The sequence below is a fragment of the Cavia porcellus genome, unplaced genomic scaffold (assembly GCF_034190915.1).
Source record: "Cavia porcellus strain 051 isolate PalLab524CR breed Dunkin Hartley unplaced genomic scaffold, mCavPor4.1 scaffold_30, whole genome shotgun sequence".
Taxonomy (NCBI): domain Eukaryota; kingdom Metazoa; phylum Chordata; class Mammalia; order Rodentia; family Caviidae; genus Cavia; species Cavia porcellus.
The window spans coordinates 16,745,160-16,767,286 of record NW_026947513.1 but is presented as its reverse complement, the minus strand read 5'-3'; the positions used below and the strand labels follow the sequence as shown (position 1 = coordinate 16,767,286).

Here is a 22,127-nt window from a genome sequence, read left to right as displayed (position 1 = left end):
TATGTGAAAAGACTCAGATTTTTAATAGGCCAGCCTTAGAATGGTACAGTATTATGAAGTATCAAAAGTAACTAAGATGTATATTCTATATACATATGTAAAGTAAAATTCATGTGAATTACTGGATTTCAGAAAAACTGTGATTAGACCTTCAGAATCCAGGGTTTTTGTTTATCATTTTTAATTATTTTTCCAAACCAGGATTTTAAGAGTGGACTTGGTATTACCATAATTCCTATGAACGTAGCAAATGTAAAGCAAGTGGATCGAACTGTGAAACAGTCTTTTGAAATTATCACTCCCTATAGGAGTTTCAGGTAAGCTTATTTTAAAACTTTTTTATATTACTGCAAGAAAGCTTGGCAACCCATCTTTGTAATACTAGTGGTGTTTTGTCCACTATAAAACATTGAAAATAAAACATATCCTTTCCACTTTGTCTGACTTACTAGCTAGCATACAAAAACATCTTATAAAAGTAGACTGAAAAATTTGTGCAACCTGTAAACTTTGAGTAGTTTTCCTAATGTTTTTTTCTTAGTAGGCTTGTTGAATATTTATTTTTTTATTAGTAAATGTGACAAATTTCTTCACATTTCAAAGGAATACTTTAAAAAAGCATTTTATACTGTTATATTACTTACCTTCCTTTAGCCTAATCAGATACTATCCCTCTTACACTCCATTCCAACTTGTACCTAAGCTGTTCCATATGTGTCCTCCAGACACTTGATTCAAAAGGATGCAGAATCTAGTGAGTCACATAAAATTATCGATCCAAATTTGATTTTTATTATTCAGTAATTCCATTATTGACAATATTTTTATTCTGCAGTGAATCTGTTTGTGGCAGAATTTTTAAAGTATTTGTTGTTTTAATGATCTCTGAGTATAGAAGGAGTATATGGAGTAGATGTAAGTTAGTATCTATTGAATTCAGCTATTTTAATTCATTTGTCACAAATCATCAGTGTACTTTAGGGTAGTGTGTTTGTCAGAGGCAATCATTCTAGATCTTTGAAAGGCTGATGATTACAAGATACTACTAAGTGTTACATGTTTTGTCAAAATGCATCTTGGATTTTTTTTTTTAGAGACAGGATTTGATCTTGAATTTATCATGTAACCTAAGAGGACCTTGAGTTGGTGGTGATTCTTCTTTTTCAGTCTCCCTACTTGTGGAATAGGCTCAAAAAAGTTTTTGGTTTTTTTTAATATGAAAAAGCAAAACTAGAAAACAATACAAATGGTACAGAATTTCAAATAAATAGTAAGAAATTAACACTAGATAATCTATTGTGTATTGTTATCTTAGAAGGAACTGTTCAGGTTACAAAATGTAAGCACAAAAAAATGATCAAACAATCAAACAATGCCAGCATAGACTGTTCTTTTTGATGAACTAACAGAGATTAGTAGTACAGTTATCTACACTGCGTACACATTCATACAAATAATTAATATGTATGCTTACATACATACAATCTTTTCCTTTCTTCCTTTTCTTTTTCCTCCTATCTCAGTAGTTCTTTCCTTTTGAACACTTTCTATTTCATTATTACAATGTCGTTTTGTACATTTTGGATCTTATTACTCTTTCAGTTGTTTACTTTTTTATGCTAGGGAGATAACATGGTATTTTTAAATGTGAGCTTGATTTATTTCACTTAGGAATAGGGTCTCAATTGCCTCCATTCACATATAAAGGCCTTGAGATTATCCTCTATAGCTGAGTAATATTCCACTGCATAAAAATATATCTTTTTTTAATCTGTTCTGTGATTGATGAGTATTTTTGTTGTTTCCAAGATTTAGCTATTAAAAATTGTGCTGCTATACACATGGGTGCACATATATCACTGTACCATGACCCTTTCAATTTTTCAAGGAAAATACCCAAAAGCGGAATAGCTAGATCGAATAAGACTTCCAATCCTAGTTTTTGAGGAATCTTCACACTGATTTCCACAGTGGCCACTCCAGTCTACTCTCCCACCTACAGTGGAGAAGTGTTCCTTTTTCCCCACATCTCTGCCACCATTTATTATCCATTGATTTCTTGATGGCAGCCATTCTTTCTGGAGTGAGATGGAGTCTCAATGCTGTTTTAATTTGCATTTTTCAAAGGCCAGTGATATTGAACATTTCTTCGTGTATTTATTTGTCATTTGTATTCCTTCATCTGAGAAGTGCTTATTTACCTCAGATATCCATTTTTTGATTGAATCTTTAAATTTAGGGGACCTGTTGTTTTTCAGTTCTTTTTTATGTTCTAGATAGAAGTCCTTTGTCTGAGGGTCAGCTGGCAAAATTCTTTCCCATTCTGTGAGCTTCCTTTTCATTTTGTTGGTAATTTCTTTGAAGTGCCCACATTTTTCAGTAAAATGAGATCCCATTTGTTGATTCTTTGAAATACTTCCCATGCAGTTTGCGTTGTTCATATAATTCTTGGCCTACCATTGTGTCTTCAAGATTTCTACCTACCTTTTTTTCCCCAGTAGATTTAGTGTTTCTGTTTCAATATTTAGATCTTTGATCCATTTTGACATTAATTTAGTACATGGTGGTAGACATGGGTGTAGTTTTAGTCTGCAGCATGTGGAAAGCTAATTTTTCCAACACCATTTGTTAAAGAAGCTATCTTTCTTGACTGGCTCAAATTTTGAGGCAGAAATTATTGATTAAAAAACAAGAAGTGTTACCTTTAACACTTGGAGATTCTGGGTCTGAGGATGTAGTTTAGTGGTAGAGTTATTTCCTAGCATGTCTGAGGCCCTACGTTTGATCTCTAAAGTTCATATAGCAAACAAAAGAACCAGAAAACATCAAATGCATGAGAAAAGTAAATGCAAGTAAAAAGACTGGCTTCTAATCTTAACTGAAAATAGAGATACTGGCTGTGACCAATAATTTTATTGAAAGAACTGAGAATTTTATTAGTATTATAATAAGAGTGGAATCATGAAGTGCTTCAGAAAACATATGGAAGCCATCTACTTTCATGGAGTATCTGGGAATTGTTAGCCAGCTATTATTTTCATTGTATTTTGAGGCATTTGAACTTTTTGAGCTGAAAATTGTAGTGTGATGAATCATCTTGATAGTCATGGATGGAGTACGTAGCACATTCCCTGGCATATTGTCAGTCTACAGTAAATCTTTCTTGAAAGAAATAACTGCTGTTTCATGTTTTGTCCCTTTTAGTCAAATGTCCAAGAAATATTAAGAATCAGAATAAGACAACCTGGTTAAAAATGAGTTGCAGATATGTCAGAATAAAATCCACTTAAAACTTTCCTAACATCAATCTCTCAAAGTCATATGGATATTCTTCTAATTTAAAAAATACATATGTTTTTAAGTCTGAAACAAATCAGTGAGTGTTTTTGCTAGTTTAGTCTCAGACTATCATGGCATACTTACTTGACAAAATATTCCAAAATATTCTTAAAACTCTGCCAGTCTCTTACTGATGATTGTATAAGCCTTTTTTAGGAAATATAGCATATTATTTAATCTTTTGATGTAACAGTTTTTATATATCTTGGTAAGAATAGTGTGTATAGGGATTTTGGTTCAAGATATGTAAACAAAGTCATAAACAGTATGGAAAGTTTAAGGGGAAAAACTGATTGGTTAAATTATAACAGAAAGGACAATTTAGAACTGCCTGGCAGGCATGCTTTTCAACTGCTTTTTAATTTGTGAATGAAATGAATATGCAAGCTGAACATACTGCTTAATTGGCCTTTGCAAGGGAGATCGATAATGCAGAAACGTTTATTGTTTCAGCTTCACAGCTGAGTCTGAAAAAGAGAAACAAGACTGGATTGAAGCTGTGCAGCAATCAATAGCAGAAACTCTCTCTGATTATGAAGTAGCTGAGAAGATTTGGTTCAATGAGTCCAACAGGAGCTGTGCAGATTGTAAAGCCCCAGATCCTGACTGGGCATCCATCAATCTCTGTGTTGTCATCTGTAAGAAGTGTGCAGGTAATTAGTGCTAAGTTATGCTCATCGCTGCTTTGTGGCATGCTGGCACTGATTGCTCATTGTCATCATGCATAATGTGTCCTGGCTAATGGCTTTGAAAAGTTGAACCAGAGCGAGCTTATTACATTTAAAACCAATTTGGAAATACTGTATAATTCTACATTCCTCTTATGCATGACTCAGATATAAAAATTGATTTTTAAGCATATAATCATATTTTGTGCCTGTTGGTTCATGTATAGATTTTAAAAACACAGTGCTGAAATTTTTAGGTTTTAAAATACAACCAGCATGAGCTTGCATCTTTGTGTGGTTATTTGCTCATTTTGCACTGTTATCTTAGGATACATTTTTCATATCAAAGTTTTTCCAAGCCTTAAACTTCCTATATGGATCTGGCATCTCTTTAATATGAATTTTATGTAGACAATTTCAAAACAGTATCAATACTAATGAAAGTAACCTATATTATGACTAGTTTTCTTATGGAGAGCTTAATACTTGACTGCCTGGGTTCTCAGTGTATTTGAGAGCTCAAACAGATAGAAGGAAGTGGATCCCAGAACAGTAATGCTTTATAGGTCCTGGAGAAAGTTAACTACAATCTAAACTTGCCTGCATTTTTCCAGGACTGCTTTCTATCTCCCTCTTACAGATAGACATGCACATACATGTGCGTGCACATACACATACACACACACATACTTCGCCTAAAATGTGTGCCAGTTTGGGAAATTAAACAGATAATAAGACATAATGTTTCTTCTGAAAATAAGTGGTCATTACAGTGGAGAAGCAGGATGAGCTTAGTAAAAGGGTCAGGGATAGATGATACAAGAAGACGTCCTACCTTAGCTGCAGCCAAGAAAATGAACAATACAGCTGCACAGTTGCCTAGAAACATGCATACTTTTCTACAGCCCGAATCTATTACACTTCTCGTACCAAGGTAGCTTTTCTCACCAGCTCATCAGCACCAGAGCAATAATGAAAAACATCGAGTAGTCACCCTCCGCATTAGATTTTTCCCATCTTTTTCTCCTCTCCAACCTCCACAGAGCAGACAGCTGTGTGTGATGTCCACTTACGCTTCCTTCCTTTTCTCTTTTCTTAGGACACTCACCTTCTCACTTACTCTTACATGATTATTCAGCCGTCGTTTCTATTCCATTATGCAACTTGCATAAGTCTAAAGTGTTGACACCCTCAAGATTTCTAAAAACTTTCCATTCCCAACTGTTTACCATTCTTTTGCCTTTTCTTCCTTTCACATGTAAATCTTGGAAGGAGCCTAGATGTCCATCAGTAGGTGAATGGAAAAAGAAAATGTGGTATTTATACAGAATGAAGAACTCCTCTTCCATAAAAAAGGATAAACTTGAGGCATTTGTAGAAAAATGGATGTACCTTGAGACCATAATGTTAAATAAAATAAATCAGACACACATGCTTAAGTATTGAATAGTTCCTTTTATATAAGAAACCCAAAATGTAAATAAACAGCAAAGTAGAAGATACAGAAAGCAGGGAAATAGATCTTTTTCAAATGGGAAGGAGCTCTAGAGATGGAAGGAGAAACACAGAGGGAAAGGAAAGGGAATGAAAAAAGAATTTCAATGTGTTACGCACATGTACCAACTTCCACAAGTTAAAAAATGACTGTGTGCTGCAAGCTTTCACTAAAGTATATTTTTGTACAATGCAGGATACTAACAAAAATGAGTGATGATGCCTTATTTTTTTTTTTAATTAAACTACTAACTGCTAGCAACACTTAGCAAAGTAGATACTAGGGTGTTTTAAAATGAGATTATTCACGTTCTCATGTATTCATATACCTATGCACATTTTAAAGAGAAAATAACAAATTCATGTAAAAATTAACCTAAGAATTCTTATTTACTGTTATTTACTTCAGGACAGCATAGATCTTTGGGACCAAAAGATTCCAAGGTTAGAAGTCTAAAAATGGATGCCAGCATTTGGAGCAATGAACTCATAGAGGTGAGTTCTGTTTCACTGCAGTGGTAAAGAGTCATGTAGAGGTGCAAAGTGTGGGCAGCAGGATTTCTTTAGATGCTCTTTTGTGAAGCTTTCAGCACTTCAGGGAAATGACTCACCTGTTTGATAAGCTAACTCAGATACCTTTAAATAAGTTACTTAAACAAGTCCAAGGGGCGTTAGCAGTAGCAACTGTGTAAAGACTTGACAGCCTTTATAGAATTGAGAATTTTCCTTTTCGCTGAGCATGGTACCATTGGAAATCTGAATGAAGGCAGTTGGCAGAATTTACTGTTCCTTATCTTGGCCAACCTCTGTCTAACTGCTGCTGAGCTGTTCATACTGTCCCTTGTCTCCATTTACCTCTCCCTTTCTGCTCTCACTCTGTCTCGCCAGCATTAGTCCACTTGCTCTGTTTTGATTCAGTTTTAATACAGGGTTCCAGACTAAGACTGGAGTACCTGCAGTTTGTATGACTTGCAAGTTAATGTTTCTTTCCAAGTTAATGTTTTGTTATTTAGAGCAAATAGGCTATATATTAAAAATAGATACACCTGCTTTCATACTGCGTCTTCCTGAAAGTTGTCTTTCATGCATTCTCTTAACATTTTATGTTAAGTTATGCTTTAATTTATAATGAAAAGCAGGCTTCTGGATATATATTTATGAACTGATGGATTCTATGATATTTAAAAATGTTTCAGCTTTTTATCGTTATTGGGAACAAAAGAGCGAATGATTTTTGGGCTGGTAACCTTCAAAAGGATGAAGAATTACAGATGGACTCACCAGTAGAAAAGAGAAAGAACTTTATTATTCAGAAATACAGAGAAGGAAAATTTAGAAAAACTCTTCTGGCCTCTCTGACCAAAGAAGAATTAAATAAGGTATTCAGTAAAATATAACAATAGACATGGACTTTAATGCATGTTTAAACATATGCCAAAATTCTTGGTAAGAAAAGATCTTATACTATTTTTTAAACAATTATTGCTTAATTTTTGAATGTCCTTTCATGAGACTGCACTAGTGGTTTTCCCCTTATTTTACTTGAGTATTTACTACCATAAATGGGTGAATTTTTCCTCTATAACTAGTTTCCAGCTAAATCAACATTTCTTCAATATTCTTGAAACTTGGAATACTTGCTTTGTCTTATAAAAATGTAACTTTTTATATTGTAGATAGTGTCACTAAAATTGACTATTTAATTTATTATTGTAAACTATAATTTGTTAAGTACAACTGAAGTCTTGCTTCTCTTTCCATAAATATTTTATGCTGCCCATTTGGTCTTTTGGCAAAGATTTTAAGGTCAAGAACTTTCTTAAATATTCCACCTCTTTTTCTAAGTTACTACTTTTTTTCTCAGTAGGAGGCTTTTATGTAGACTTATTTATTTAAAATGGATGCCTTTCTATACTCATTTTTTTCAATGTTCAGATGATAATGTTTCATTGTTTTCAGTTCTTTAATTGCCAGGCTTGTTGGATAAGGATATTTAGGGAGGTACCATTGTGTTGAGTATTTGGAGGGGGACGCTTTTGTCCACATTTGAAAAAAATATATACACATATATAATTTGCTTTTGTTGATTTCTGTTAAAACAAGTTGCTTTCATTTTTTGTATGTTTAGTACTAGTAATAGGGCTGTCATAATTTTAAAGCAACATCATAAAAAAAAATACAACATTTAGCATGGGTTCCTAATGTGAAGAAGTGTTAGGATGCTGGGACAAGGGAGGTGGGAACCATATAATTAGATGTAAGTTTTTCAGTGACATGTTTAAGATTTGTGGGAGAAGTATTTTTATGGAGCTCATTAAATCAGTATGCTAACCAACCAATTATACCCCAAATTCGTGAGTTAATAAGATTTCCTAAACCTAGAATTATGCTTGGTGTGATTCTGTAGATCAGAGGCACATAAGCTAAATACATAGAGTGTAAATTGTAGATTTTGGAAGGCAGTTGTGAGCGTGAAGGACAGAGCTGGATGTTAGCCCCAGTGCCTTCTCCCACTGGTTGGTAATGTGAATCTTGCTCATAATTGTTGATGCCCTCAAGTGATACATTGTATGTCACACCATGCAGTTTCCATAAATGAAGCCATTGATTTAGATTAAGTGCTAACAAATACCTCGTAAATATTTTAGGAAAATTTAGTTAGTAGAACGTACATCTACAGTGAACTTTTTAAAAGTACCATGTTAATGTCAGTGAATAATTTTCACTGAAAATTATTTGTGCTATTATTTTTGTACATTTGCTAATGACTGAATCCTCTTTTTGGTGCTGGGGATACAGTAGGGTTATACTAGGTACATGTGATTCTTTTATTACTGGGAATGGTACTCAAGCAAGGAAGACTGAGGGTCAACAGCTAGATTCTACTAAATCACAATGGCTAGTATAGTGTGTTGTGAAGGAAAAGAAGAGTGATGAGAAAGGGAATGAACAGAACGTAGTCAAACTGAGGAGGTGCTAGAGACCATCAGAATGAGATGTATAGTGGCTTTATTTTTTCCAACACCTATGTTTTGCACCTAAAGCAAAATCCAAGACCAAGGAAGACAGAATTTGCCAAAAGATCCCTGGCAGATGATTATAAAATCAGTTGTAAGAATTTGGGCTTTTTTATTCTGAGATGAAGGAAATTCCGGAGCTCAGCCAGGCCAGGTTGGGAAATACAAGTTCTTTCTTACCATTTGACCCTCAGGGCAGAAATGATGAGTGTATCCCAAGATTTCTTGGATGTTTACTTTGAGTTTCCCTTGGGAACAGCTCCTGCCATTGTCTAAGGCGGTGTCCCAGAGGGCAGAGTCACCAGTGATCTGTCCATGTGTAGTTGGTCTGGAAGGAGCTAACGCAGTGAGACTGAAGCTGAAAATTTAGGTGGAGTCAGGAGGCACCATCTGCGTGTTTAGAAGGAAATGGGAAGAAAATAAGGTGCAGTCTGAGAACTGCCATAAAATATGCAGCGTGGATCAGAGATAGAGGCAGCTTATTACTTCAAGAGAAAAGATATTTCGAGTCTCTTTTTTGGAGTTTGCACAAGGATGATGTGTAATATAAATCAAAGATGTTACTTTTTTGTCTCTTGCTTACTTACTGTTCTTCCTCCCATTCTCTGTCCCCAAAGGAAAGATACTTTAGATATATATTTCGCATTTCCCAAGCAGAATGATAACCTAAAAATTCTACAGCTTCTGGTGAGATTGGAAAAAAATATACTAACATCATTCACCTGTAGAACTTTCTTTGGACACTTCATTATTACATTTACAGTGTTTTGAATTTTTCTTAGCATCAGCTACTGTTAGAGTATACAAATAAAAAAGTGTCTTCGTAAGCAGTTATAATTGATTGGATAGTTTGGAAGGAGAATATCACAGTAAAACAGTGAATGGAGAGTTGGAGATCTTGGCTTGTAACTGAAATCCATACCAAGCAGACTTTCCATGCCTACTGCCTAACTTAGCACATATATTAGAAGCTGCTTTAGTTTTTCCTAAGAAGTGCAGACTCTATCTCCTAAATGAATTGTCATACTTCCATCCTTTCCTAGATGGACTCATATTTCCTTTCCTTTAAAGGGTATATTTTTTGTTAATGTCTAGGCTCTATGTGCTGCTGTCGTGAAACCAGACGTGCTGGAGACCATGGCTTTGCTCTTCAGTGGCGCAGATGTCATGTGTGCCACCGGAGACCCTGTGCACAGCACCCCCTATCTGTTGGCCAAGAAAGCTGGACAGAGTCTGCAGATGGAATTTCTGTACCATAACAAATTCTCAGGTTTGTCCCTGGCACTGCAGTTACCCGGCTGTCTTATGATACAGGCCTAAAAGGACTGAGAACTAATCTGTTTATTTCTCAACTAAACAGAATCATCAGAATAAAAAAATATATAATTACCCAAATATTTTTATATCAAGAAAAAGTTCCAGGAAGTACATCTTTTATATTTCTTTAATCTTACAAATGGAAGACTAAAATAGTTAATCCCACATAATCATTTCCACCAAAATTAAATCCGATTTTCATACATGAATAATAAGTATGACTTTGCTGCTTATTTGCACATTTTATGCAAAGTAAAATAAATCTCTATATATTTATTCAGTGACAAATTTGAAGTCATTTTTCTTTTAGCTTAAAACTCACCTACATATTCATAAAGGAATAATTATTTATATATTGGATTTTAAAATCGCTTATTTCATTCATTTTTCTAGATTTCCCTCAACATGACATTCATTCTGACACTGGCCTAAGTCAGGAGCCCGCCCAGGCCACGTTCCTGTGTGACTTCTTGTATCAGGTGCCTGCTTCTGCTTCTAAAGTATCTTCAGAGAAAAAAATACTTGAAGGTATCATTTTGACTCCTCTCAGTATTTTCCCTGATAAAATTTTATTCCTTTATCAAAATAATAGTTTTAAATTTTAATTTTCCCCCTGAAGATATTAAATGTGGTCTAGCAGTAGAAAGAGATTTTTTGAGCATCTATAAATTAAATGCTTCCAGTTACAGGTATTATTTCATGAACTGCAGCCAGAACTTAGTGCTGGGATGACTACATTATGAAAAAATAAATCTGTTTCTGGTTTCACATATTATTCCAAAACAACTAAACAAATAGACAAACAAGCAACTTAGAACTCAGTTGCTTCTCTTTATGGATTGACCTTCCAGCCAGGTAGACAATATAGAGAATATAAGAGAATATAAGAGAAATGGGAGGAATTGGCAAGGTTTTATTATGGGTTGAACCTCCCTTTTCTGAAGCACGTGGGACTAGAATGTTTTGGATTTTGGGTTCCAGACGTTTTTGCATTTGGTAATACGAATGTGTGTATAGAGGATATTTTGAAAGTGGGATCCAAACCTTGATATTTTGTATATACCTTAAAGACAGCCAGATGGTAGCATTATACAACATATACATTATATGTTTTTAATAATTATAAGTGTGAAACAGCGTTTTATGATGTGCAGTTTTCTACTTGGGGCATCATATTAGTGCTCAAAACATTTTGTAGTTTGAGTTTCCAGAATAGGAATGTTCAACCTCGTATAAGGTCAGTGAGTGTTAAGTTACATTATTAAATTTGTTTCATGTAGATATGTGTGTGCATGTGTGTGTGTGTATGTATATCTATGTATGTCTTTAATTTTTAAAAAAAGTTTTCTTTTAATTTCCATTCATTTAACACATATGAGTGAAATTTGGCCTCTTTTGATAAGCAAAGGACCTGAAAATAATATTTTAAAATGAATTTATTAATATTACTTAATAATATTAAAAAATGAATATACAGTCTTCAGTTCACCCATGATGGGTGTAGGTTTCCTTCTGTTATCCTGTACTTAGAAGCATCCAGTTTGTTTTAATGGTTCTAAAAGCTAAAAGAACAAGAGTACATTTGTGGTGAATGTACTGGTATTTGCTAAATAACTCGTTGAAATACCATTATTCCCTTTTAACAGCTTTCATACAGCCCTCAGGCATATACAATGTGTAACTCTTTTCTTATTCCCTGCTATACATAATACAGATTACATAAAGGCTGACAAATCCACATTTATTTAAGCATTAAGCATTTGCTGTATTGAAAAACTTAGTTCTAATACTATCGATACAGAAATACAGAGCATATTTTTAACGTTTAGTGGCAGATATATTGAATATGGTATTGTTCATGGAGTGAAGGAAAATGGGTATTTTTGCCTTTGAATTTACTGATAACTTTAAATAGTTCTAAGCCTCAATGTTAAAAAACAAAAATAAAAATCAGACTTTACTGTTGCTTTTTGTGATTTGGTAGCATTTATACACACACACTCATCTTCAGATTACCCTGGATTCAGGAGAAAAACCTTTGAAATGAAGTTTTGTACAATAGAAACTTTTCAGCAGTCAAAAATACATGCAAAACATACTTTTCTGAAAATACTTAACTTTGAACAAAGCACCGAACTACACAAATGCACAATGAAAACAGCATTTCAACTCCACCAAAAGTAGTCACCATAAAGGGGTAAAAGTCACCTAACTTCACTAGGCACTGTTCATTTTGTAAACAGACAATAAAAATATTGTCCACAAACAACATCCTGGCTCTGTGGCAGGTTTCAGAAAGTCTTCATCTTCATGCTTTAATAGCGATGAGGTGAGTAGACTCGAGGTCTGAGCATAATCTATATCTTGTACTAAGGCACAGATGATTGTCCTCTGTAAATCTGATCCCTGCTTTGAGCAGCTGTCAGTCCACCTCCTTCTCTACCACCTCCTCTATCTGATCTGTAGTAGTCCTGACTGTAGTCACGTCCTCTGCCACAGTAATCTCGATGGCATGAACTGCCACAGGTAGGTCTCCCCATGGAAATTCCTGATGTTGAGCTATGTAGTATTTTTGTTATGGAGAAATCATCTCGGATCCAACACCCATCCAGCTCCATTCCATTGGCATGTTCTTGAGCTTCCTTGGCATCCTCTACATTTTCGAAACACACAAAAGCAAATCGTCTTGAATGCGTAGACCACTGGTCATGTACAAATCGGAAATTAGGCAATATTTAGAGAACACTTCTATTAAATCTCTTTCTGTGGTGTACGAGCGCACCCCAAACACTCAAGGTAACACTTCGGATCAGGATTTGCCCAAGTTTGAGTAGACATGGGAGCGTGGCTGTGGCTGTGGCATCTGCAATAATCTCCATTGTAAAACCTGCTCTGGGAAGATCTATGAGAATAAGATTTTGATGTTGTCTGCTGCCTTCCAGAACTTGTGGATCTAGATGTAGGTTCAGATATGGACCTGGACTTTGATCTGGAATGCCTAGAATCTTCCTGGGAGCAAGACCTTGCCAGGGTATGCCTTGCATCCCCGGAGCTCTTCCATTTCTGGAAGCAGAAAGGAAGTTTTGTACTTGCCTTGTGGCTTATGACTCCTAGTTTGATGTTGCCACTTGCTGGGTTTCAATCTGAGCTGCCAAGCTCTAGTGCTCGCTTTATAGAGGCTTTGCTGCAAACTCGCTGGACACTGTTTTCTGGGTCGCACAGAGGCAAAGCGCTCCCCACCACCTCAGCACAGGCGCTAACTCTATATTAGAAGACCTGCAGCTCCTTAACTGGCTCTTCCTCCTCAAAATGCATGCTTTTTATATATGTTTTTAAGTAAAAGAAAACCTAAACCGGGCATGGTGGCACATGCCTATAATCCCAGCACTTGGGAAGCTGAGGCAGGAGAATGGTTGTGACTCGAAACCAGTCTGAACTACAAAAGTGAGCTGAAGGCCAGCCTGAACTGCATAGTGAGACCCTATCGCAGAAAGACCAAAAAACAATCAAAAAACCTGAGTCTGAATTCCAAAAATACAAGGCACTTATAAATTCATAAATTTAACAACACATTCCAGGTATGAGGTGAGAAATTAAGCAGAGGCATCTGAGCAAAGGTATACTGATCATTTATCTGCTTATCTATGTGACTCCTTGTTTCAGATTTGGGCACCACACTGAGCATGTGAAAATAAGTATGATGCAGCCTTATGCTTATGCTATTTACATACCAACTACATTGGGAAAAATTGGCAGGAAAATATGATGATCCCAGTCTCACTGAAACACAAAATGTAAAAAAGAGATTGGTTTATACAAACCAATTGATGCTGGGCATTTATTGGCTTGGTAACCTAACGTTGATTCCTAAGGTGATATAATTCAGCAGAATTACTCAAAGGAACATTAAGATGAAATCTCACTTTAGAATGTTAATCCTCACACTTGCGCATTCGAAGTGATTATTTCAGTGTGTACTCTTTACACTTTGCCTATTCCTTCTTGGAAATGCTTGGGACCAGAAATGTCTCAGATTCAGACTTCGAGGATTTTGGAGCTTATATAAACACTTTAATGCTTGAACATCCTAATCCAAAGATCCAAAATTCAGAACTTCAGATTTTTTAAGTGTAATGTTAGCATTTTCAGATTTTCTTATATGTGCTTAACCTACATTTTAAAAAAACGTATTTCAAAGAAAAAGTATATGAGGATTAACTGTACTTTATTAAGTTTTCCTAAAACAACACCTTTTAGTGAGCACATACTATATATATATATATATATATATATATATACAGTATTAAGTACTTTGCATGCATTAGTTATAATGCTCATAAAAATTCTGCAAGAAAAGCAGTGCACCAGTTTCCACATGAAGAATGAAAAGACTCAGTGTGAAGCAGAATTTTATACTTGACTAGTGTTATAATTATTACCATGACATTTTGGCCTTGATCACAGTGTGACAGCCAAAAAATAGGAGGAAAGAACATTTTTATTCTTGAAGTTAGATATTTTTTATTCTTTCAACAATTGATTTTTTGTTATCTGCCTTTTCAGCTTATTTAATACTTGACAAATTTTATAGAGTTTTTAAAAGGTCTTCTATTTTTTTTTACAAGTATGTATTTCTTAACTAATCAAAAGATAACTGATCAGGAGGTTAAAAGTATCTGGATAATCTGTGAGTTGACTATTACTATTATGAAAATAATTTAATAAGATAGTTAATATTCTCACAAATAAGTTCTCAAGTTTCTATAATGTTTTTCCTAAGTAGTAGAGTATATGAGATTAATTCTTCACACTGATTCATTTACACAAAGATCAAGTAGGGAATTTGAAATACAAAATGTTTTCCTTAAGCTTTACAATATATATTATAAGCATTTTTAGGCTAAAAATACATCTATAAACTTATCAGATTGCTTTAATATTTAATATTTAGAATTTTTAAGTTTAGTCCTAAATTGATGTTGACACATTTATAATTAAACTTTTCCTTTTATCTTTTATAAATCAACAATAAAATTTTTGGTTAAAAGTTCTTATGAAAAACAGAAACTGATGCATCTGTACATTTGTCCTTCACTATCTATGGTATACTGATTCTGAACAACCCTTGTGGGCACCAAGATTGGTGGGTGCTCAAGTCCTACTTCTAAAATGTCTGAAATAGTATAGTACTTATCTACCTCTTCCCATATGCTACAAAGCATCTCTGTTTATAATACAATTACCTAACACACCACTTAATGCAATGGAAATAGTGTACTATACTGTTTAGGGAATAATGACAAAATGTGTCCTTATATAATCCGAACAGTTACAGTTTTTTTTAAAGCATTTTATATCCATGATTGATTAAATAGACGAATTTAGCACCACAAATGGAGAGGGTACACAATTTATGAAATTTACTTAGGGATGCTTTCCTGTTTGAAATATTTTTCTAAAAATAATGTCAGAGTTGCTGAGTTCTAGCTATGCAACACAAAAATGATTTCATTTGAAAATAATCTTCTAGCAAAGTGTTTGATTCTCCTCCTCCTTCCTTCTATCCAATTTATCAACAAGTTCTGTGATTTCCAACTCAAAATAGAACCTCTACTGACATCCTAGCCAGCCCCAGTCACCATCCTGTACTTTCTGGAATGTAATACACTCCCATTGATCACCTTGGATCCTGGATTTGCCTTAGCTTTGCTCCACACCTTCACAAAACAGGCTCAGTGATCTGTAATGTTAATTAGACCTTGTAGCTCTGTTCTGCGAGTTCATATAATGGCTTCTCATTCCTGTTTCTCTGATGCCCTGAGCAGATCTTCTCATGCTCCCCGCCTCCTGTTTTGTCTTTCCTTTGTATGTACCCTTGCGAACCTATACTAACTTCCTCTTTGTTTGTGGCAGTGCCTATCAGGACTACTGTAGTTCCTATTTGCTTTGTAAGGAGGGCACTTTCCCAGGGTGGATTCTTAACTCACTAGGGATCAAATAATTACAACATAGCCAACAAGGCTGTCTGTCTGTCTATTGAAGTGTCCTACCAGTGGCAGCTCTTCTCTTCCAAAGGATGCTGCATATTTTCCTCATGGCACTTCCCACATGAAGATAATTTCCTTCTTCATTTCTTTGTTTTTTCCTCCTGTAATTCCATTGCTTGGTTTCATTCTGCAGTTTAGTGAGGCATTAACATTTTCTGGCTTGTCTAGGATTATCAAATCTTTGGTGTCCAAAACAGTGTTGACAATGTTGAATGGGTAACCATTTCTTTAAACAATTATTAACAGGGTAAGAGAGCAATATTAATATTTTGTTTTGGATTGTATTAGTGGTTTGAGAGTTTGATTACTTTCAGTCATGTAAGACCTGAAAATGTTAAATGGAAAATTATAGAAATAAACAATGAGTAAATTTATTTTGTTTCTATAATCATTATTTTTTATTATTATTGTTAATTTCTTACCATAATTTACATTTTTCCATAGCTGTGTATTTATAAGAAAAAACTGTATGTACATCTATATGCACAGATATACATATATAACCACAAATACACATATACACTATTATCTATAGTTTGAGACATTCCGGGAGTGTCTTGGACTATTATCTCCAGTATGGAAAATGGAGAACTACTAAATAAAAAATGTAATTGCTGATGCACAACACACTTTGTTCAAAAACAAGAAAAGAAGTATGAGGAGACAGAGTTCTGGGTTTCTTTTCTCTTTTCAATTCTGCAGTGGTGTTACTGTTATTAAATATCAGCTTCCTGGAAAAAAGTGAATTACTTGGAAAGATTTACAGATTTTAGTGTGGTTGTCACCCTGGCCTCTGGAAGGCAAGCACCTGGACAGAACCACTCCATCTTCTCAGGAAGTTGCCAGAGTGAAATGATTGAAAGCAGAGGCTGGGAATACAATGCACGCATCCTTCAGAGAGCTCCAGAGCGTCACACTGTCAGTTCACCTTTCAGGATTTGAGGTTCAAGAAGCTTGGTTATGAAGTTCAGAAGCTTGGTTATGAAGACTGATTTTTTTTTCTTCTCATTTTAGTGTTAATGAAAACAAAAAAAGATTGCTAGCTCTTGTTAAACTTAAGTACAGAGTTGAATAATAACATCCGAGTTTTATTTTCCTTTTTTTCTCCTCAACCATATTTTCCCCTTGCTATCTTACCTTGATTTGTTTACATAGTGTTGGTTTTCTTAAAAGAACGTGGCTGATACGGTTTACTAGAAACTCTATTTTGATCTGTTTATATTTAATTTCAAACAATAGCATCAACAATTCTTGAAATTCTTTGTTCTATAGAAAATAGATTATATAATTTAAAAGTATTCTTTTCAAGGCTGAAACATATTTACTTCAATGAAAAGGCATCCTGATGTGTACTCATGATTTCGAAGCATGCTGAATTTCATCAGTTTAGGAAATTCTCCATCAGGAAACAACTTTGTGCTTTTAAGAAATAATGGTTTTACTTTATCTACTTCAGATTTATTGTGCACATATATATTAAAAGATATGACTTCCTGTCTACCCAATATGTTTTTAAAATGGATTTAAGTGATTCAAATATGGATCAGACACAGGGATGTCTTGCAGTGGTTAAAAGTGTAGCTTCTAGAATTCAATCCTCGGATTATACTCCTGCTTGGATACTAAACACCTGGGTGACCTTAAGAAGGTCAATTAAATATTAACTGTGTGTGGAAAACATCCATAGAAGTGGTATAATAATAGAACTGACCCAACACAGATTCAGTGAGTTAATATTGTATAAAATATGTAGAATGGTACATACTACATGAATATATTGGGATGATCATAATACTAAGCAGAGGGGACAGTGGAGGAATTACACGTAAATATAGCTACTTCTGGCTTCCAGTGAGTTTTTATGTGTAGGTGTGTTTTCCTAGAGGTCCTAGCTGACTAGGTGCCCAAGAAGATAATCCATAACATTCTAGCATTTAAAAAGGTAGCTTCTGTAGTTCTTCACCTGCTTTTGGGTAAATCTTATATCATTTTCCTTTCCTGTTCTAATTTAAATTTCACAAATGAGTAGAAATAATATCTCTGAACATTCCATCCACTTTACTCACACCTTATAACCAAACTCTTGTCCAGCTGCTGAGACCTGACAGCTACTCATTCTGTGGCCCTACATTTATGTTGTTTGACATATTCTAGAAACTGATTAACAGTAACACTTCTGCAACAGAGGGTTTCTTGGAGGGTATTGACGTTTCGTAAAGTCAAGAGTGCACATCTAAATTGGCCTAAGAAGACCAATATTTTCCAACGTAATTTTGCTGAAAGTTCATATTGCTTCCTAAATCAATAGGAATGTCAAGACTTTCTACCACAGCTTTGTTATTCTAAGTCCTCAAAGATAATAACCCTCCATGCCTTGTCTGACCTTTGGCCCATTTCACTTAGGATTATAAAGCTAAGAAATGCTATAGAAAGGATAGTGCTAAAGAACTAAATCTCTTCCAGCCCACATTCCTTACTTAAAATGAGTTTGTGTGCATCTTTAAAAGAGATCTGTCATTCATTTTTTGTTAAAATTTACATAATTGGGTTCAGCATTCACATTTAGTTTGTGCATCATTCATTTGGTACTGTTCCCTTAAGGCCTTCAGAAGTCTCCCACTTGTCTACTTGAGGAGGTATAAACTCCCCAGCACTTGTCACGGGGACTCTAGGGGCCTGGCCTGGGCCTTGAACCTCAGTCTTGTTTCCTGTTTCCTGACTTCCTGTGTGATCTGATTGTCCAACCAAATAGCATTTCTGCATTTCCTCTTGCTGTGACTTTCTTCACATTGTTCTTTGTCAGAATTATGAAATGATTATAGCTTTGAGTGCATTTCTTTTGGAAATGTGCCTTCCACGTAATAAAGGCATGTTGCAAAAGCTGCCTTCTTGGTAGTTTTTCTGCCCTCCCCAGTCTGAGGGTGACTTCTTCCTTGAATACAAACACACAAAAGGACCCCTGACAGCTGTTGTTGCAGTCACATCTTACCTTCCATGGCATTACAAACTGACAGTGACATTACCATTATTCTCTGTAAGGGTTTATCTGTGTATTGAGTAGTGTATGTTTTTGTTTTAGTTTCCATGAAGATTATTGTGGTCATCAGACTGTCTTGTTTTGAAACTGTTTCATAATTACCTTTGATTAGTACAATGTGCTTTTCTTTTTATATATCTTAGAAATAAGCAATGATTATTTATTTAAAAATTAAGGGCTCTCATGATTCCTTTATATAATAGTTCAGGGCATATTGAGTGACTCTGGATTTGAGAGTCCTGGAATTGCCTTCCATTGTTTTCCATTTGAAACTGATGGACCTCTGATAAGCTTCTTTTCCTTTACCCAAAGAGGATTTCTTCGTGCTAGTTGCTTTTTCTAGGAGAATTACAGTACTCCTTGTCATTATTGGTAATTGGTAATCTATTTTTAGACTAAGGGGATTCTATAGTTCTTAGATTTTGAGTGTTTCTCTGACTGATACATTGTCTTGTTGTCTTTTCTTCTTTCCACTTAGTACTGCTTCCACCTAAGATTCAAATGATTCTAAAAGTCTATGAATATTTTTTTTTCTCTTAAGTGTTAACTTTTTTGACTTGATTTAATACAGAAAGTTGCAAATATAGGGAAGAACCTCCATATACTTAAATAAACTAATTGCCAGTATTTCTTTTTACTTTGTCCTAATTTTTTCTGTGGATGTGCTTAAGTATACACACTCATACATATACATATGTATTTTGTATATGTCTTTTTCTTTCACTTTTTTTCTGTGCACATTTAAGTTTAGAATCACTCAGAATAAGTTGTAGACATGACTCTTTGCATCCATGGTGTCTAAGTGAACATTTTTTACAAAGAAAAATAATCACCATAGAGGGATCAGATAAAGAAAATTATCTAATGATAATCTATAGACTTTATTCATATTTCTAATCTGTAAACTTTCTTGACCTTAATGTTTATAGATCTCATTTGTATTTCAGATTAAAAATGTTGCTTATATCATTTCATTCTTTGCATTAACTTACAAGTTGAGTTATATGTCTTTTTTGGAGCACTAAAATAGGAAAGTAAAGTGATAATTCAAAAATAATTCACTTTATCTGGGGAAACTGCAAATTTTAAGCAATTTTTCCTTCATAGTGTTACTTAATGAAGATGGATGGGGTCATAGCTCAGTGGTAGCTCATCTCGCATACGCCAGGCTCTAGTTTAATCCCCAGCACTGCTGTATCCTGTCTCTCTGCCTCTGGCTTCACTCTCTCAAATACATTTTTCACAGTAAGCAGAATGTGTAAAAGTCAAATCTGATTATATTCCACTGATAAAACCATTTCACTTGGCAGCTCAAGAATCAGCCAACTTCTCTGAAAAGAGCCTGATAGTAAAGTTTAGGTTTTATGGGCCAACACAGCTATGCTTTTCTAGTTTCAAAGTAGCCATAGACAATCCATAAACAAGTTTGCATGGCTATGTCCCAGTAAATTATATTTATAAAAACAGGTGAAGGTCTGATTTGGCCTGTGTGTTATAATGCGATGACCTCCAACAGGCAGCATTTTATTTTCCCTAAATGAAACATGAAGCACACTGCAAATCTTGGCTGCTTCTTCCTTTGCATACCTTCCTAATCAGTAGATACAGTTTTACTTTTTTATGCTACTTTTATTCCCTCTTACTAGCTCTCCACAGATAACAGTCTTTGAAATTTTAGAATTATTTTGCAACAACCATTTTATGGATCTGCCCACTTCTGTGTTCATTAGTCATTCGTCTGGTCCTTGCTGTTAGATTATAAATTTTTTGAGAACAGGAAGTGTGATGACTTTATCTATGCAGCACTGTCATGCTCTTCAACCAGAACTGAAAATTTATTTATTTTGTTATTTATTTATTCATTCATTTTAGTATAGACAAGGTTTAAAACCATATATTTTTTAGAGGTAGACTTACGATGTAGCTCAGTTTCTTAAAAATTTTGTTTTGCTTTAATTTATAGAGACAAATAAAAAGTGGTGTGTTTTGGAAGGAGGATTCTTGAGTTACTATGAAAATGATAAGTCTACTACACCTAATGGCACCATTAACATCAGTGAAGTTATCTGCCTGGCTATCCACAAAGAAGACTTCTATTTAAATACTGGGTAGGTCTACTATTAAACAGCTAAGAATGGAAAGGTATTTACAGATCATTACCATACCAGATAAAGAGGATTTTGTTAAAATTTCAGGTCTTTGGTTTTTCCCTCCAAAAGGATTTAATGGTACCTAAAAGTTCCTTAGGGAAGCTCCTAGAAGTTGGAGAATTAAATAACCTAGGTAATATGAAAGGCAACATGCTTGCATGCAATCCTAAATAGATTTATTACATCCCAATAATTATTGTAACATTTTGATTTAGGCATTATTTTAAATAGTGGTAAAATTTATGTGTTTGGTTAATGAATGCCATGGTAAAAATGTTCAGTGTTGATTGGCTCACATTAAAGCAAAACACATCAAATATATTGAGTAGCATATTCAGTGCTAATTTCTGAAAGATCTCCTTTGTCATTTTGATAGTCTGAAGAAGTTGCAATTAAAAGATTAAGTATTAGTAATGTAATATGTTTGAGATACATAATAGTTTAAATGGATTCTGTGAAGAGTTTTAGAAGCAGCATGTAAGATCCTACATTTCACTACATATGAAAAACTATTAAAATCTAAGTGAACACAAATGAATCAGCATTTCTCAGAAAAGCAGTTGTCTACTAAATACATGAAAAAAGTGTTCATTGTTTCTTGCTATGAGAGAAATGCAAGTTAAAACCATACTTAGATTCCGGGTTACTCCAAAAAGAATGGCCATTATCAAGAATCCAATGCAAATTCTAGTGAGGGTGAAGTTGCAAAGGAACCCTTCTTCATTGTTGGTGGGAATGTAAACTAGTACAGCCATGTGGAAATCAGTGTGGTGTTTTCTTCAAAAAACTAAAAGTTGAATTCCATTTGATTCAGATACTCCCATTCTATGTATCTTCCCAAAAGAGTTAAAGACATCATCATATTACAGGATACATGCACACTCATGTTTATAGCAGAACAATTTATAATAGAAAAATCTTTAAGCAGCCTGTGTCCATCAGCAGATGATTGGATAAAGAAACGTGGTGTTTATACACGGTGGAGTGCTACTGTACCATAAGGAAGGATAAACTCAAGTCATTTGTATATACTTTGAAATCATAATGTTAAGGGAAAT

General features: G+C 34.6%; 1 protein-coding gene and 1 pseudogene across 6 annotated transcripts in view; one reads left to right on the top strand and one right to left on the bottom strand.

Moving 5' to 3' along the window:
• The window catches only part of Arap2 (ArfGAP with RhoGAP domain, ankyrin repeat and PH domain 2), a 168,520-nt gene that overhangs the window by 70,217 nt on the left and 76,176 nt on the right, over window positions 1-22,127 (top strand). For all 6 annotated transcript variants that reach the window (XM_063240678.1, XM_063240676.1, XM_063240677.1 and 3 more), the window contains 7 exons: window positions 202-317; window positions 3,793-3,992; window positions 5,911-5,996; window positions 6,698-6,880; window positions 9,614-9,788; window positions 10,229-10,363; window positions 20,883-21,027. In XM_063240678.1, coding sequence (XP_063096748.1) covers window positions 202-317; window positions 3,793-3,992; window positions 5,911-5,996; window positions 6,698-6,880; window positions 9,614-9,788; window positions 10,229-10,363; window positions 20,883-21,027 — 1,040 coding nt within the window. The remainder of the gene's footprint in view (window positions 1-201; window positions 318-3,792; window positions 3,993-5,910; window positions 5,997-6,697; window positions 6,881-9,613; window positions 9,789-10,228; window positions 10,364-20,882; window positions 21,028-22,127) is intronic.
• On the bottom strand, window positions 12,205-13,150 carry LOC106027138 (transformer-2 protein homolog beta-like; annotated as a pseudogene).